The sequence below is a fragment of the Heterodontus francisci genome, chromosome 38 (assembly GCF_036365525.1).
Source record: "Heterodontus francisci isolate sHetFra1 chromosome 38, sHetFra1.hap1, whole genome shotgun sequence".
Taxonomy (NCBI): domain Eukaryota; kingdom Metazoa; phylum Chordata; class Chondrichthyes; order Heterodontiformes; family Heterodontidae; genus Heterodontus; species Heterodontus francisci.
Window position 1 is genome coordinate 42996392 of NC_090408.1, and position 15029 is coordinate 43011420.

The 15029-nt window shown below is 43.1% G+C and overlaps 1 protein-coding gene across 5 annotated transcripts in view; it reads right to left on the reverse strand.

The window, feature by feature from the left end:
- Positions 1-15029, reverse strand: part of zwilch (zwilch kinetochore protein) — a 48047-nt gene that overhangs the window by 18897 nt on the left and 14121 nt on the right. For 4 of the 5 annotated variants that reach the window (XM_068018233.1, XM_068018232.1, XM_068018236.1 and 1 more), the window contains exons 7-12: positions 10413-10568; positions 8765-8836; positions 4741-4834; positions 3991-4049; positions 2516-2624; positions 1824-1903 (exon numbers count right to left, since the gene is read on the reverse strand). In XM_068018233.1, coding sequence (XP_067874334.1) covers positions 1824-1903; positions 2516-2624; positions 3991-4049; positions 4741-4834; positions 8765-8836; positions 10413-10568 — 570 coding nt within the window. The remainder of the gene's footprint in view (positions 1-1823; positions 1904-2515; positions 2625-3990; positions 4050-4740; positions 4835-8764; positions 8837-10412; positions 10569-15029) is intronic. The other variant, XM_068018237.1, reaches the window with a different exon arrangement.

Genomic DNA, 15029 nt, shown 5'->3' on the forward strand with positions numbered 1-15029 from the left:
GACACTAAATCACTATTTTGCCTCAATTTTCATGGTGGAGGACACTAGTACCATCCCAATAGTAACAGGTAATGCAGAGGTTATAGAAAGGGAAGAACTTAGAACAATAATTGCTAGGGAAAAAGTACAGAGCAAACTATTGGGACTGAAGGCAGACAAGTCCCCAGGGCCTGATGGTGTTTATCTAGGGTTTAAAGGAAGTGGCAGTGGAGATAGTGGATCCATTGGTTATAATATTCCAAAATTCCCTGGATGCAGGAAAGGTTCCAGTGGATTGGAAAAAAGCTAATATAACGCCCTTATTCAAAAAGGGAGGGAGGCAGAAAGTAGGAAACTATAGACCAGTTAGTTCAACATCAGTCGTTGGGAAATTGTTAGAATCCATTATTAAGGAAGTAATAACAGAACATTTAGAAAGTCAAAAGGCAATCCATCAGAGTCAGCACGGTTTTATGAAAGGTAAATCATGTTTGACTAATTTGCTAGAGTTCTTTGAAACTGTAACAAGCAAAGTGGATAATGGGGATCCTGTAGATGTAGTATACCTGGACTTCCAGAAGGCATTTGATAAGGTGCCGCACAAAAGGTTAATACACAAGGTAAGATCACATGGGGTTAGGGGCAATTTATTAGCTTGGATAAAGGATTGGCTAACCAACAGAAAACAGAGAGTCGGGATAAATGGGACTTTTTCTGGTTGGCAAGATGCAACTAGTGGGGTGCCACAGGGTTCGGTCCTCGGATCATAACTATTTACAATCTATATTAATGACTTGGATGCAGGGATAGAAGGTACTTATAGCCAAATTTGCAGATGACACTAAAATAGGTGGGATAGCAAGTTGCAATAAAGAAATAAGGAATCTCCAAATGGATATGGATAGGGTAGGTGAATGGGCCAAAATTTGGCAGATGAAGTTTAATGGGGCTAAGTGTGAGGTTATCCATTTTGGTCAGAAGAATAGAAAGGCAGATTATCTAAATGGAGAGAAACTTCAGAGTGCTTCAGTGCAGAGGGATCTGGGTGTCCTCGTGCATGAATCGCAGAAAACTAGTATGCAGGTGCAGCAAAATTGAATTTTGGCATTTATTGCTAAAGGAATAGAGTATAAAAGTAGGGAAGTGTTGCTGCAACTGTACAAGGCATTAGTGAGACCGCACCTGGAGTATTGCGTACAGTTTTGGTCCCCTTATTTGAGGAGGGATGTAGTTGCATTGGAGGCAGTTCAGAGGAGGTTCCAGAGATGAGGGGTTTGTCTTATGAAGAGAGATTGAGCAGTTTAAGCCTTTACTCGCTAGAGTTTAGAAGAATGAAAGGAGATCTAATTGAGGTATATAAGATGAATAAGGGGATCGACAAAGTAGACGTAGAGAAGATGTTTCCTTTTGTGGGGCAATCTAGAACAAGAGGTCATAGTTTTAGGATAAGGGGTAGCAGATTTAAAACAGAGATGAGGAGAAATTACTTCTCTCAAAGGGTCACGAGTCTGTGGAATTCACTACCCCAGAGTGCAGTGGATGCCAGGACATTGAGTAAATTTAAGGAAGAGACAGACAGATTTTTAATTAGTAATGGGTTGAAGGGTTATGGAGAACGGGCAGGAAAGTAGAGTTGAGGCCAAGATGAGATCAGCCATGATCGGACTGAATGCCGGAGCAGGCTCAAGGGGCTGAATTGCCTACTCCTGCTCCTAGTTCTTATGTTTTAACAGGAGCTAACAGGACCCACTAATGCTCCTTTATAATGCCAGGTGCCATTGGTACAAGTACTTTGCAGGTAGCACCATTTAATTAAATATTAAAATAACAAGTTTGCTACATACCCATGGTTGAATGTCCTTGCGTTTTAAGTGTTGGATAACTAGTGTCAAGCAATCTACCACATCTTGGTATGAAGAAACAGCTAAAATAAAAGGAAAGAAATGAATAGACAAGAGTATGTTTTGCTCAACTATAAAGAAATGATTTTTAGGCTACTGAGAGGAGGAGAAGAAAAGAAACAAACATGGATATCTAGTCCCATTACCATAGCTCTCCCTATTAAATGATTGAACTCTTAAAGCTGTCCTGGTAATTATTACCTACCCTCTCTTTCTCTTTCCACAGATGTTGCGTGATCTGCTGAGTACTTCCAGCATTTTCTGTTTTTATAATAAGAAAAAGTTGCTTGGCCATCTAACTCAATCTCTCAGCTAAATCTTTATTCATAACCATGAAAAAGCTTCAATAATTTTTGCCTTTCACGAAGTCATGAGCTCTCTACTGAATCAGGAATCCTTTTGAACTTTTAAATCCAGTTTTTATTCATTGCTCTGGGTGGTATTCTTTGGTGTCGCCCAAGTTGGAAAACTCTTCTATAGTCTCTAACTTATATTCATAGTCCTTTTTCTCGGTAAGAGCACTACAAGAGACTGGATCTGTAGTTGTCCAATTCTGACATTGAATAGCAATGCTCAAAAATCTGAGTGTTACTTTGCTTGCTTACAGAGATAATCTGATCCACAGGCATACATACTTCTCCTCATTCTGGTCCAAAGCTGCTCTGCAAAATCAAGATCTCCACGTTCAGGAGCAAATGACGCATGAATAGTTGATTCAACAGCAGCTACATCACTTTTTAATTTCTGATATAAAAAAAAAGAAATTGAATAAAAACAAAGCTTTGGTCCAAAATCCAGTACTAGCATCTTAGAAATCCTTAAGTATGACTTTATAGTACACTAACCCACCAAAAATGAAATTGTGTGTGCTACTACCTTATTACAAGGTAGAACACCACTGTTACATAGAATCATAATAGCACAGAAGGAGGCCATCCGGCCATTGTATCTGTTCTTTGAAAGAGCTGTCCAGTTAGTCCCACTTCCCTGCTCCTGCCCCATAGCTCTGCAAATGTCTGTTTTTCAATCTTCAGATGTCACTGTTCTGAAGAAGCAAAGTTTCAAAACCTGCATAAAATCACATACTTGATTGACTGGCACCCACAGGAGTAGCAGTGTGACAACTTTAACTTCCCAATAGTTATTGTAAGATTTTTTTTGCATGCTCAAGCACAGCACTCTCTCCAAATTCATTTTTAAATCTATAGGACTTAAATACATGAATTAAACAATATCTTACTTGGCCTGTTTACATTTACTAACTTGTAACAGAGTACTATGAAGAAAACCCAAGATAGATTTACCATTCTCTCACAAACTGCAAAACATACCTGACTATAGACTATCTTGGACTCGAACACTAATTTGCTTCTCATTGTTCCTTTGTAAGCCTAACTCCCTTACTTTAGTGCAACTTCACGTGATGTAGCTAAAACTTTGTAGACCAGCACCAACTGGAAATAGACGCAACTGCTTTGGGAAAACAAACCAAAGTACACACATCTCAAGAGAACTGGTTTAGTTGATGTTACTAGAGGTCATTTGTGTCATGTCGTGACTGAACAAAAGGAGAGCTGACAGGGCTCTGCAGTGAGGTACACTGAATTCAATTTCAACAAGATGTTGTAGATGAAAGATACATTTATATCACACATTCAAGTGCTTACCTATAGAGCACCCTCCTTTAACAGAATAAAAGTAAGGTTACATTTTCCACATCTTTTCCCACCATGGGCGGCACAGTGGCGCAGTGGTTAGCACCGCAGCCTCACAGCTCCAGTGACCCGGGTTCAATTCTGGGTACTGCCTGTGTGGAGTTTGCAAGTTCTCTCTGTGTCTGCGTGGATTTCCTCCAGGTGCTCCGGTTTCCTCCCACAGCCAAAGACTTGCAGGTTTATAGGTAAATTGGCCATTATAAATTGCCCCTAGTGTAGGTAGGTGGTAGGGAAATATAGGGACAGGTGGGGATGTGGTAGGAATATGGAATTAGTGTAGGATTAGTGTAAATGGGTGGTTGATGGTCGGCACAGACTCGGTGGGCCGAAGGGCCTGTTTCAGTGCTGTATCTCTAAACTAAACTAAACCATCAGGTTTCCGCTCAAGATCTTACCTCAGCCTCCTTGCTCTTTAGCTGCTGATGTTGAGAGACATTGAGCTGGTTCTTTAGGTCTGTATCAGATGTGAAAACAAAATAAGATTCTGTACTAGGACAAATAGTACAACGTAAAAGTCTATTCACAGCAGTAAAGTCCCCAAAATGTGGTGTTCTCATATTAAACCATGTTCACATCTCCACAATTTTCAGTACGATTTGGCCAATTATTTTGCACCAATAAAATTACAGATATATTGGACCTGGTATCAAATGAGAAATAGGAGACAATTTCTAACATGAATAAATCTGTGGGGCTTTCCATCCCATCTCTGAACTTTTAGCTCAACACAAAAAGGGGCCATGTTGTATTTTCCCCTCTATAAAACCTGGTTCAAAATCCAGTCAGTGCAGATGGGAATGAAACCTCAACCTCAGTCATTGTAAAAAAAGTGGAAAAATGTTTCATTCCCCAGCATCAACACCCCTCACTTTGATGAGCACTAGAGAAAAGGAAGCTTTGCCTCTGGTTGGCATTGAAGTGTTTGGAAGATTTTAGCACACCACTTCAAGCACAATATTTAGGAAAAAATAGCCTTGCCAGCAGTATATATTGTAGACATAATTACTACCTGAAGCGTAAACTGAGCTCACAGATAATTGGCTGTTATACTGACAAATTGTGTTCAATTATACTCAAGTATCCAGCCCAAAGTATGCTATATCGTCTAAATTTTACAGGAGATGTTCAAATGTGAAAGTGTGTACCTTCAATTAACTCCTGCACAACAGCAACTGCAGATTTTTCTTCTAGAATTTCTGGCCACTCTGTTTCGCCTGTTTTCAAACCTTGAGCTAAAACCTATCACACAACACAGCAGAAACCAGGTAATGGTATTCGAACCACAACATATGCTTAACATCCTTAAGAACTTGTATTTAATATGTTTGAAACCCATCTTGTGTAGATTATTTTTTCCCCAAACTCTTCTCACCTGTTTATCCCTAAAGTTTCTCCCCGTACTGCCAGCTGTGGCTCAGTTGGTAGCACTCTTGCATCGGACTCAGCAGGTTCAGCCTTCAAGTCACACTCCAGGACTTGAACACAAAAATCTAGACAGACTCCAGTGCAGTACTAAGAGAGAGTGCTGCACAGAGTTGCCATTTTTCGGATGAGACGTTAAACGGAGGCCCTGTTGTCCCTTAAAAGATCCCATGGTACTCATTGGAAGAAGAGCAGGGGACTTATGCTTGGTGCACGGGTCAATATTTATCCCTCAAAAAACAGATCATCTGGTTGTTATCATATTACTGTTTGTGGGAGCTTGCTCTGTGCAACTTGGCTGCCATGCTTCCCGCATTGCAACAGTGACTACACTTTAAAAGTAGTTCATTGGCTGTAAAGCACTTTGAGATAGATATCGGTGGTCACGAAAGGCGCTATATAAATGACAGTCTTTCTTTTTTTCCCCCCCCCCTCTTATTCTTAACTGGTTTACTCTTGTTGGGCTATAGCTGCGTTGACCTTGTTCAAGTGACATTCTCCGTGGGCACCAAGGCAGGGACAGCCAACCAATTATGGGCTCGGGCAGGGAAAGATGGTAGGGCAAGGTCATTACAGCTGGTCCAATCCTGTCTTCACCCCACATGTACAGACTTTCCTCACAGGAGCCATTTGATAGAGATCAGAAGCAGGAACAATGTCTGCTTTTCTCTCTGTAGTTGGAGCGACAAGTCCAATTGTTGCACCACACCTGATACCCAGGCTCAGATCAAATAGGCCAGCACAGATTGGAAAGCAAAACAGGGAGTTTCTGGTTTGTATGGGCTCATTACCACAGCAAACAAGGCTATTAATCAGCAAGTCCCTGGAACAGCAAACATTAAAGGCATTTAAACAGGAAGGGGAATTAGGAAGGTGGATAGCAGCAGAGATCAGGAAGTGAGAGTTAAACTGATTATGCATGAGATTCAAAAATCATAGTGACTCCCTCTCTCTTGTGTATATTACACACAGATGTGTCGTGCTATAGGATTCTCTGGGAAGCTAGGGAGGAGATTGCAGAGCCTTTGTCCTTGATCTTTATGTCGTCATTGTCGACAGGAATAGTGCCGGAAGACTAGAGGATAGCAAATGTTGTCCCCTTGTTCAAGAAGGAGAGCAGAGACAGCCCTGGTAATTATAGACCTGTGAGCCTTACTTCGGTTGTGGGTAAAATGTTGGAAAAGGTTATAAGAGACAGGATTTATAATCATCTTGAAAAGAATAAGTTCATTAGCGATAGTCAGCACGGTTTTGTGACGGGTAGGTCGTGCCTCACAAACCTTATTGAGTTTTTCGAGAAGGTGACCAAACAGGTGGATGAGGGTAAAGCAGTGGATGTGGTGTATATGGATTTCAGTAAGGCGTTTGATAAGGTTCCCCACGGTAGGCTATTGCAGAAAATACGGAAGTATGGGGTTGAAGGTGATTTAGAGCTTTGGATCAGAAATTGGCTAGCTGAAAGAAGACAGAGGGTGGTGGTTGATGGCAAATGTTCATCCTGGAGTTTAGTTACTAGTGGTGTACCGCAAGGATCTGTTTTGGGGCCACTGATGTTTGTCATTTTTATAAATGACCTGGAAGAGGGTGTAGAAGGGTGGGTTAGTAAATTTGCGGATGACACCAAGGTCGGTGGAGTTGTGGATAGTGCCAAAGGATGTTGTAGGGTACAGAGGGACATAGATAGGCTGCAGAGCTGGGCTGAGAGATGGCAAATGGAGTTTAATGCGGAAAAGTGTGAGGTGATTCACTTTGGAAGGAGTAACAGGAATGCAGAGTACTGGGCTAATGGGAAGATTCTTGGTAGTGTAGATGAACAGAGAGATCTTGGTGTCCAGGTACATAAATCCCTGAAGGTTGCTACCCAGGTTAATAGGGCTGTTAAGAAGGCATATGGTGTGTTAGCTTTTATTAGTAGGGGGATCGAGTTTCGGAGCCACGAGGTCATGCTGCAGCTGTACAAAACTCTGGTGAGACCGCACCTGGAGTATTGCGTGCAGTTCTGGTCACCGCATTATAGGAAGGATGTGGAAGCTTTGGAAAGGGTGCAGAGGAGATTTACTAGGATGTTGCCTGGTATGGAGGGAAGGTCTTACGAGGAAAGGCTGAGGGACTTGAGGTTGTTTTCGTTGGAGAGAAGGAGGAGGAGAGGTGACTTAATAGAGACATACAAGATAATCAGAGGGTTAGATAGGGTGGATAGTGAGAGTCTTTTTCCTCGGATGGTGATGGCAAACACGAGGGGACATAGCTTTAAGTTGAGGGGTGATAGATATAGGACAGATGTGAGAGGTAGTTTCTTTACTCAGAGAGTAGTAGGGGCGTGGAACGCCCTGCCTGCAACAGTAGTAGACTCGCCAACTTTAAGGGCATTTAAGTGGTCATTGGATAGACATATGGATGAAAATGCAATAGTGTAGGTCAGATGGTTTCACAGGTCGGCGCAACATCGAGGGCCGAAAGGCCTGTACTGCGCTGTAATGTTCTAATTCTAATATATGCCAAAAGAAACTAGGATCTAGCACAAGTCTTACCTACTTGAATACATAGGCAGACTTTCTCTTTTGAAATTAGGTATTAAATTTTGACTGATTTTTCCTTTTAAATCATCTGCAGCAACTTTTAACTGTCTTATTTCTTTCAGTATTCAGAGCAAAGGCACCATCAATTATCATTTAAGTCAACCTAAAGCATCCGGCACAGTTCTGATGAAAGGTCGACGACCTAAAACGTTAACTCTGCTTTTCTTTCCACAGATGCTGCCTGACCTGTTGAGTATTTCCAGTGTTTTCTGTTTTTGTTTCAGATTTCCAGCACCTGCAGTACTTTGCTTTTGTGCTATAGTATCTGGCACTGTCCTTGTGCTGCTCAGGAGATAGGGTCAGACGTAAGTATGTATTGATGTACTTCATTCAGCTAAGCTGCACCCCCATATTTCAGAAAACAGCTGGACAGGGAGGCAGGAGAGATGTTGTGTTTGAATTGAACAGATACAACTAAACTACAAACTTAAAAAAAAAGAGAAAGTGAACTTGGTGATTGCTAGAGTTCCAATTTTACCACCAATACAAACTAAGGTAGCAATGCTTTAAATTTTATACATCAAATCAAACAAATAGGAGGTTCAAGACTTTGGACCAGTCAACAGTTTTAATCAAAGCTATTTGTATAGTACAAGAGGAGAAAATGTTTTGTGGCCAAAGTCATCCCAGCTCTCACATTTACCATCATGGGGGAATATTTCCTCAGTGTGCAATGTGCATTCTATGCCTCATCATAAAGAGAGAGTTTATGATTTTGTTATACGTTATCACACCAAGCAAACCTTCGGCACAGTGGCGTAGTGGTTAGCACTGCAGCCTCACAGCTCCAGGGACCCAGGTTCGATTCTGGGTACTGCCTGTGCAGAGTTTGTAAGTTCTCTCTGTGTCTGCGTGGGTTTTTGCCGGGTGCTCCGGTTTCCTCCCACAGCCAAAGACTTGCAGGTGATAGGTAAATTGGCTGTTGTAAATTGCCCCTAGTGTAGGTAGATGGTAGGATTAATATAAATGGGTGGTTGTTGGGCAGCACAGACTCGGTGGGCCGAAGGGCCTGTTTCAGTGCTGTATCTCTAAAAAAAAAAAATGTTTGCTTAAAACAATAACTATATTCAGGCTGCAATCTGTTGGACCACATCTATACAAATGTATTTAAAAATCAACTTGTGAAAGAACTTTATGAATGCAATAGTTATTTGAAATAAATACTTACAAGGAGAAATTCTAGCTCCCTGTATATTTGAATAACCGGACTTCTCATGTCTCCAGGTTCCACTTTGATATTCTAAACAACCACAAATACAAGGGGGGAAAAAAATAAATAAATAGCAGTATGTAAAATAGACCAATTCTGTCTAATCTACTCCTGGGGATTCAGAGGCTAATCCTGCACCAGTACATGCCAAGTATTTAATCCTATTCCTAGACTGCAGAATACAGCCCAGATTCACATATCATTGTCCAGCCATTTCCAAGAAAGTACAGAAGTGAAATCACTAATTATTTCAAAAGTTCTCATTCTTGTATAAAATATTAAAATTGTATCAATAGTAGAGAAAAATATTAAATTACAAAGTATATCAAAATACAAACTGGTATGCAAAGTAGGAGGTAGCTTGTAGAAGCAAAAATATTGGGGTTCTTCAGAAATCAGCTGGATGGCATTGGGGTAAAGGCCTGCTACTCGACCCAAAGACGTGTCAGGTTTGGGTCGGGTCGCACTTCTGGGTCCGGCATTCGGGCTTGGGTTGGGGCGGGCTGGATAGAACACGCTCTATCACTACCTCAGGTAAGTGACTCCAATATTAATTTACTTTTTGGACTTTAAAGGCGGTTTTGTTAGTTATTTTAAGCTTGTGCAGGTAAGGAACAAAATGAAGAATGGAAGGCAAGTTAACTGATGGTTGGGTGGGGTTGGGAAAAAAAATGGAAGGACTCTGAGGCTGGGTCGGGTCTCATTTGCAGACCCGAGCAGGCCTTTACACGAGGGTAAGCTCCGTTGAGCCAAAATGCCCCTCTCCTCTCCGAATTTTGGGGCCATACCCCAAACATTGTCATATTAATGGAGACTTGTATTTATATTGAACACTCATACCTGAAATCTACACATTTCTTTTACACTGCTGTAAAATAACTGTCATTTCACGAGTGGCAAGATATTATGGGTTTTTTTTTTAAAAGTGTATGCAAATTTTAATTTCTGGGACTTACAGGGTACAGAAGAAAACAGACATGGGGATAACAGCAACTGAACATCTAAACTATACTGAGATTTGGCAATACATTGGGTAAAATGGGAACATCCGCAAAGCCACCTACAAAGACTCCTTTACAGAAACATGCATTTCTTAAAAAAAAACCCTCCCACCTCTTTTCATCAGACAGGAAACTGGTTTCCAAATATCTGACAATGCTATTGTGCAATTGATTCTCTAAGAATTTAAGAGGGGAGGCCAGGTGTGACTCTCCCTCCCCAGCACAGAAACACTAGCCTTTACCCAACACCCTTGTGACACAGCTGAGAACAAGTTTAGCAGCATAGTGCAGATCTTCCACACTAATACACCACTGCTGTGCAGAAGTAGGCAGAGAAAATTGGAGCTCATCATCACGAACAACAGTCTCCCAATGGCTAAACAGAATTTTCTGCTACAATAGTAGACACTTGGGACTGTCAGCTGCCTGTCCTTGGGCAAGCAATCACGTGGCATCTGAAAACATTAAAAAAAAAGCAGACAAAACTCCCCCAAAAAAGCAAGAACACATTCTTTTCGTTGTCATTGTGCATAAGATAGCTGCCCTAGTTTCTATATTGCTATGTGCAGTAAGAGAAGCTAAAATCAAAAGTTTGTTTTCCTTACCAGTGTAGCAACTGATGTATGTGGTGGAATTTCTAAGATTTTCTCCACATTATTCCAAGTGAAATCCACCATAATGTTACTCTGGGACTCCATAATTGTATTCTCCAATAAAGTAGCACCAAACAGATCATACTGTGCATAGCCCTTCGTTGTTACCTGAATCAAGGTAATAAGCCATTATACTTTAGAAATCAGTAGAGCTGTATCCCAATACTTACCCCCAAATTAAAATATTGTTCCCTGTGCCCTCTTTGAGGTCTCCCACATCATGTATTATACCCTCACCAAGAGAGCAGGAAGGCTTCCACTATTGATTCTTACTAGCCACTATGACCTACACATTGACCCAGAATGGCTCAAGCTCTATGTCTATGCATTTGTCCTCTCCCCTTTTGACCTACATCTGTGGTCAGATACCATCAGTGTTTGGAACTGTAGACACACAGACACATAGGGAGTTTCAATCACACTTCAGATCTTAGTGAAGTCTCCATGTACTTTTATAACCATCTCTGCAATGGTTTGTCCCTTCAAAATTTGGCTTACTGCAAAAATCATTCTTGCTGAAAACACACTAATGCCTGGAAACTCAAAGAGATGAATTGTTATGAGTGAGGAAGACACCAACAGCTCCAGTCCACTGTGCTGTCACGCTGAAACGTGTCAAGTAGAACAAAGAACAAAAGAACAGTACAGCACAGGAACAGGCCATTCGGCCCTCCAAGCCTGCGCCGATCTTGATGCCTGCCTAAACTAAAACCTTCTGTACTTCCGGGGTCCGTATCCCTCTATTCCCATCCTATTCATGTATTTGTCAAGATGCCTCTTAAACGTCTCTATGGTACCTGCTTCCACCACCTCCCCCGGCAACAAGTTCCGGGCACTCACCACCCTCTGTGTAAAAAACTTGCCTCGCACATCCCCTCTAAACTTTGCCCCTCGCACCTTAAACCGATGTCCCCCTAGTAACTGGCTCTTCCACTTTGGGAAAAAGCTTCTGACTATCCACTCTGTCCATGCCGCTCTTAACTTTGTAAACCTCTATCATGTCATCCCTCCACCTGCGTCGTTCCAGTGAAAACAGTCCGAGTTTATCCAACCTCTCCTCATAGCTAATGCCCTCCAGACCAGGCAACATCCTGGTAAACCTCCTCTGTACCCTCTCCAAAGCCTCCACGTCCTTCTGGTAGTGTGGCGACCAGAATTGCACGCAATATTCTAAGTGTGGCCTAACTAAAGTTCTGTACAGCTGCAACATGACTTGCCTATTTTTATACTCTATGCCCCGACCGATGAAGGCAAGCATGCCGTATGCCTTCTTGACTACCTTATCCACCTGCGTTGCCACTTTCAGTGACCTGTGGACCTGTACGCCCAGATCTCTCTGCCTGTTAATACTCCCAAGGGTTCTGCCATTTACTGTATACTTCCCACCTGCATTAGACCTTCCAAAATGCATTACCTCACATTTGTCCGAATTAAACTCCATCTGCCATTTCTCCGCCCAAGTCTCCAACCAATCTATATCCTGCTGTATCCTCTGACAATCCTCATCACTGTCCGCAACTCCACCAACCTTTGTGTCATCCGCAAACTTACTAATCAGACCAGCTACATTTTCCTCCAAATCATTTATATATACTACAAACAAAGGTCCCAGCACAGATCCCTGCAAAATACCACTAGTCACAGCCCTCCATTCAGAAAAGCACCCTTCCACTGCTACCCTCTGTCTTCTATGACCGAGCCAGTTCTGTATCCATCTTGCCAGCTCACCTCTGATCCCGTGTGACTTCACCTTTTGTACCAGTCTGCCATGAGTGACCTTGTCAAAGGCTTTACTGAAGTCCATATAGATAACATCCACTGCCCTTCCTCCATCAATCATCTTTGTCACTTCCTCAAAATACTCAATCAAATTAGTGAGACACGACCTCTCCTTCACAAAACCATGCTGTCTCTCGCTAATAAGTCCATTTGTTTCCAAATGGGAGTAAATCCTGTCCCGAAGAATCCTCTCCAATAATTTCCCTACCACTGACGTAAAGCTCACCGGCCTATAATTTCCTGGATTATCCTTGCTACCCTTCTTAAACAAAGGCACAACATTGGCTATTCTCCAGTCCTCTGGGACCTCACCTGTAGCCAATGAGGATGCAAAGATTTTGGTCAAGGCCCCAGCAATTTCTTCCCTTGCCTCCCTCAGTATTCTAGGGTAGATCCCATCAGGCCCTGGGGACTTATCTACCTTAATGCTTTGCAAGACATCCAACACCTCCTCCTTTTTGATAATGAGATGATGGAGACTATCTACACTCCGTTCCCTAGGCTCATCATCCACCAAGTCCTTCTCCTTGGTGAATACTGATGCAAAGTACTCATTTAGTACCTCGCCCATTTCCTCTGGCTCCACACACAGATTCCCTTCTCTGTCCTTGAGTGGGCCAACCCTTTCCCTGGTTACCCTCTTGCTCTTTATATACCGTATAAAAAGCCTTGGAATTTTCCTTAATCCTGTTTGCCAATGACTTCTCATAACCCCTTTTAGCCCTCCTGACTCCTTGCTTAAGTTCCTTCCTAATGTCTTTATATTCCTCAAGGGATTCGTCTGTTCCTAGCCTTCCAGCCCTTATGAACGCTTCCTTTTTCTTTTTGACGAGGCTCACAATATCCCGCGTTATCCAAGGTTCCCGAAACTTGCCAAACTTATCCTTCTTCCTCACAGGAACATGCTGGTCCTGGATTACAATCAACTGACGTTTGAAAGACTCCCACATGTCAGATGTTGATTTACAGCCGCCCCCAATCTAAATTCTTCAGTTCCTGCCTAATATTGTTATAATTAGCCTTCCCCCAATTCAACACCTTCACCCGAGGACTACTCTTATCCACAAGTACCTTAAAACTGATGGAATTATGGTCACTGTTCCCGAAATGCTCCCCTACTGAAACTTCGACCACCTGGCCGGGCTCATTCCCCAATACCAGGTCCAGTACGGCCCCATCCCTAGTTGGACTATCTACGTATTGTTTCAAGAAGCCCTCCTGGATGCTCCTCACAGATTCTGCCCCATCCAAGCCCCTAGCACTGAGAGTCCCAGTCAATATAGGGGAAGTTAAAATCACCCACCACCACAACCCTGTTACCTTTACATCTTTCCAAAATCTGTCTACATATCTGCTCCTCTACCTCCCGCTGGCTGTTGGGAGGCCTGTAGTAAACCCCCAACATCGTGACTGCACCCTTCCTATTCCTGAGCTCCACCCATATTGCCTCGCTGCATGACCCCTCCAAGGTGTCCTCCCGCAATACAGCTGTGATATTCTCCTTAACCAGTAATGCAACTCCCCCACCCCTTTTACATCCCCCTCTATCCCGCCTGAAGCTTCTAAATCCTGGAACATTTAGCTGCCAATCCTGTCCTTCCCTCAACCAAGTCTCTGTAATAACATCATAGTTCCAAGTACTAATCCAAGCTCGAAGTTCATCTGCCTTACCTGTTATACTTCTTGCATTGAAATAAATGCACTTCAGACCACCAGTCCCACTGTTCTCTGCAACATCTCCCTGCCTGCTCTTCCTCTTAGTCTTACTGGCCTTATTTACTAGTTCCCCTTCATTTATTTCACTTGCTGTCCTACTGCTCTGGTTCCCACCCCCCTACCACACTAGTTTAAACCCTCCCGAGTGACACTAGCAAACCTCGCAGCCAGGATATTTGTGCCCCTCCAGTTTAGATACAACCCGTCCTTCTTGTACAGGTCCCATCTGTCCCTGAAGAGATCCCAATGGTCCAGATATCTGAAACCCTCCCTTCTACACCAGCTGTTCAGCCACGTGTTTAGCTGCACTATCTTCCTATTTATAGCCTCACTGGCACGTGGCACAGGGAGTAATCTTGAGATTACAACCCTAGAGGTCCTGTTTTTTAAAACTTTCTACCTAACTCCCTCTGCAGGACCTCATCACTCTTCCTGCCTATGTCGTTAGTACCGATGTGTACCACAACCTCTGGCTGTTCACCCTCCCCCTTCAGAATGCCCCCTGTCCGTTCAGAGACATCCTTGACCCTGGCACCAGGGAGGCAACATACCATCCTGGAGTCTCTTTCACGTCCACAGAAGCGCCTATCTGTGCCCCTAACTATAGAGTCCCCTATAACTATTGCTCTTCTGCGCTTTGTCCCTCCCTGCTGAACAACAGTGCCAGCCGTGGTGCCACTGCTCTGGCTGCTGCTGCTTTCCCCTGATAGGCCATCCCCCCCAACAGTATCCAAAACGGTATACTTGTTAGAGAGGGGGATAGCCACAGGGGATTCCTGCACTGACTGCCTGCCCCTTCTAGCGGTCACCCATCTATCTGCCTGCACCTTGGGTGCAACCACTTCTCTAAAACTCCTGTCTGACACTTTCTGCCACTTGCATGCTCCTAAGTGCATCCAGTTGCCGCTCCAACCAATCCATACGGTCTGTGAGGAGCTGCAACTGGGTACACTTCCTGCAGATGTAGTCGTCCGGAACGCTGGAAGCGTCACGGACTTCCCACATCTCACAGGTGAAGCACTTCACCCTCTAACTGTCATTTCTAGCACTAATTAATTAATTAATTAATATAAA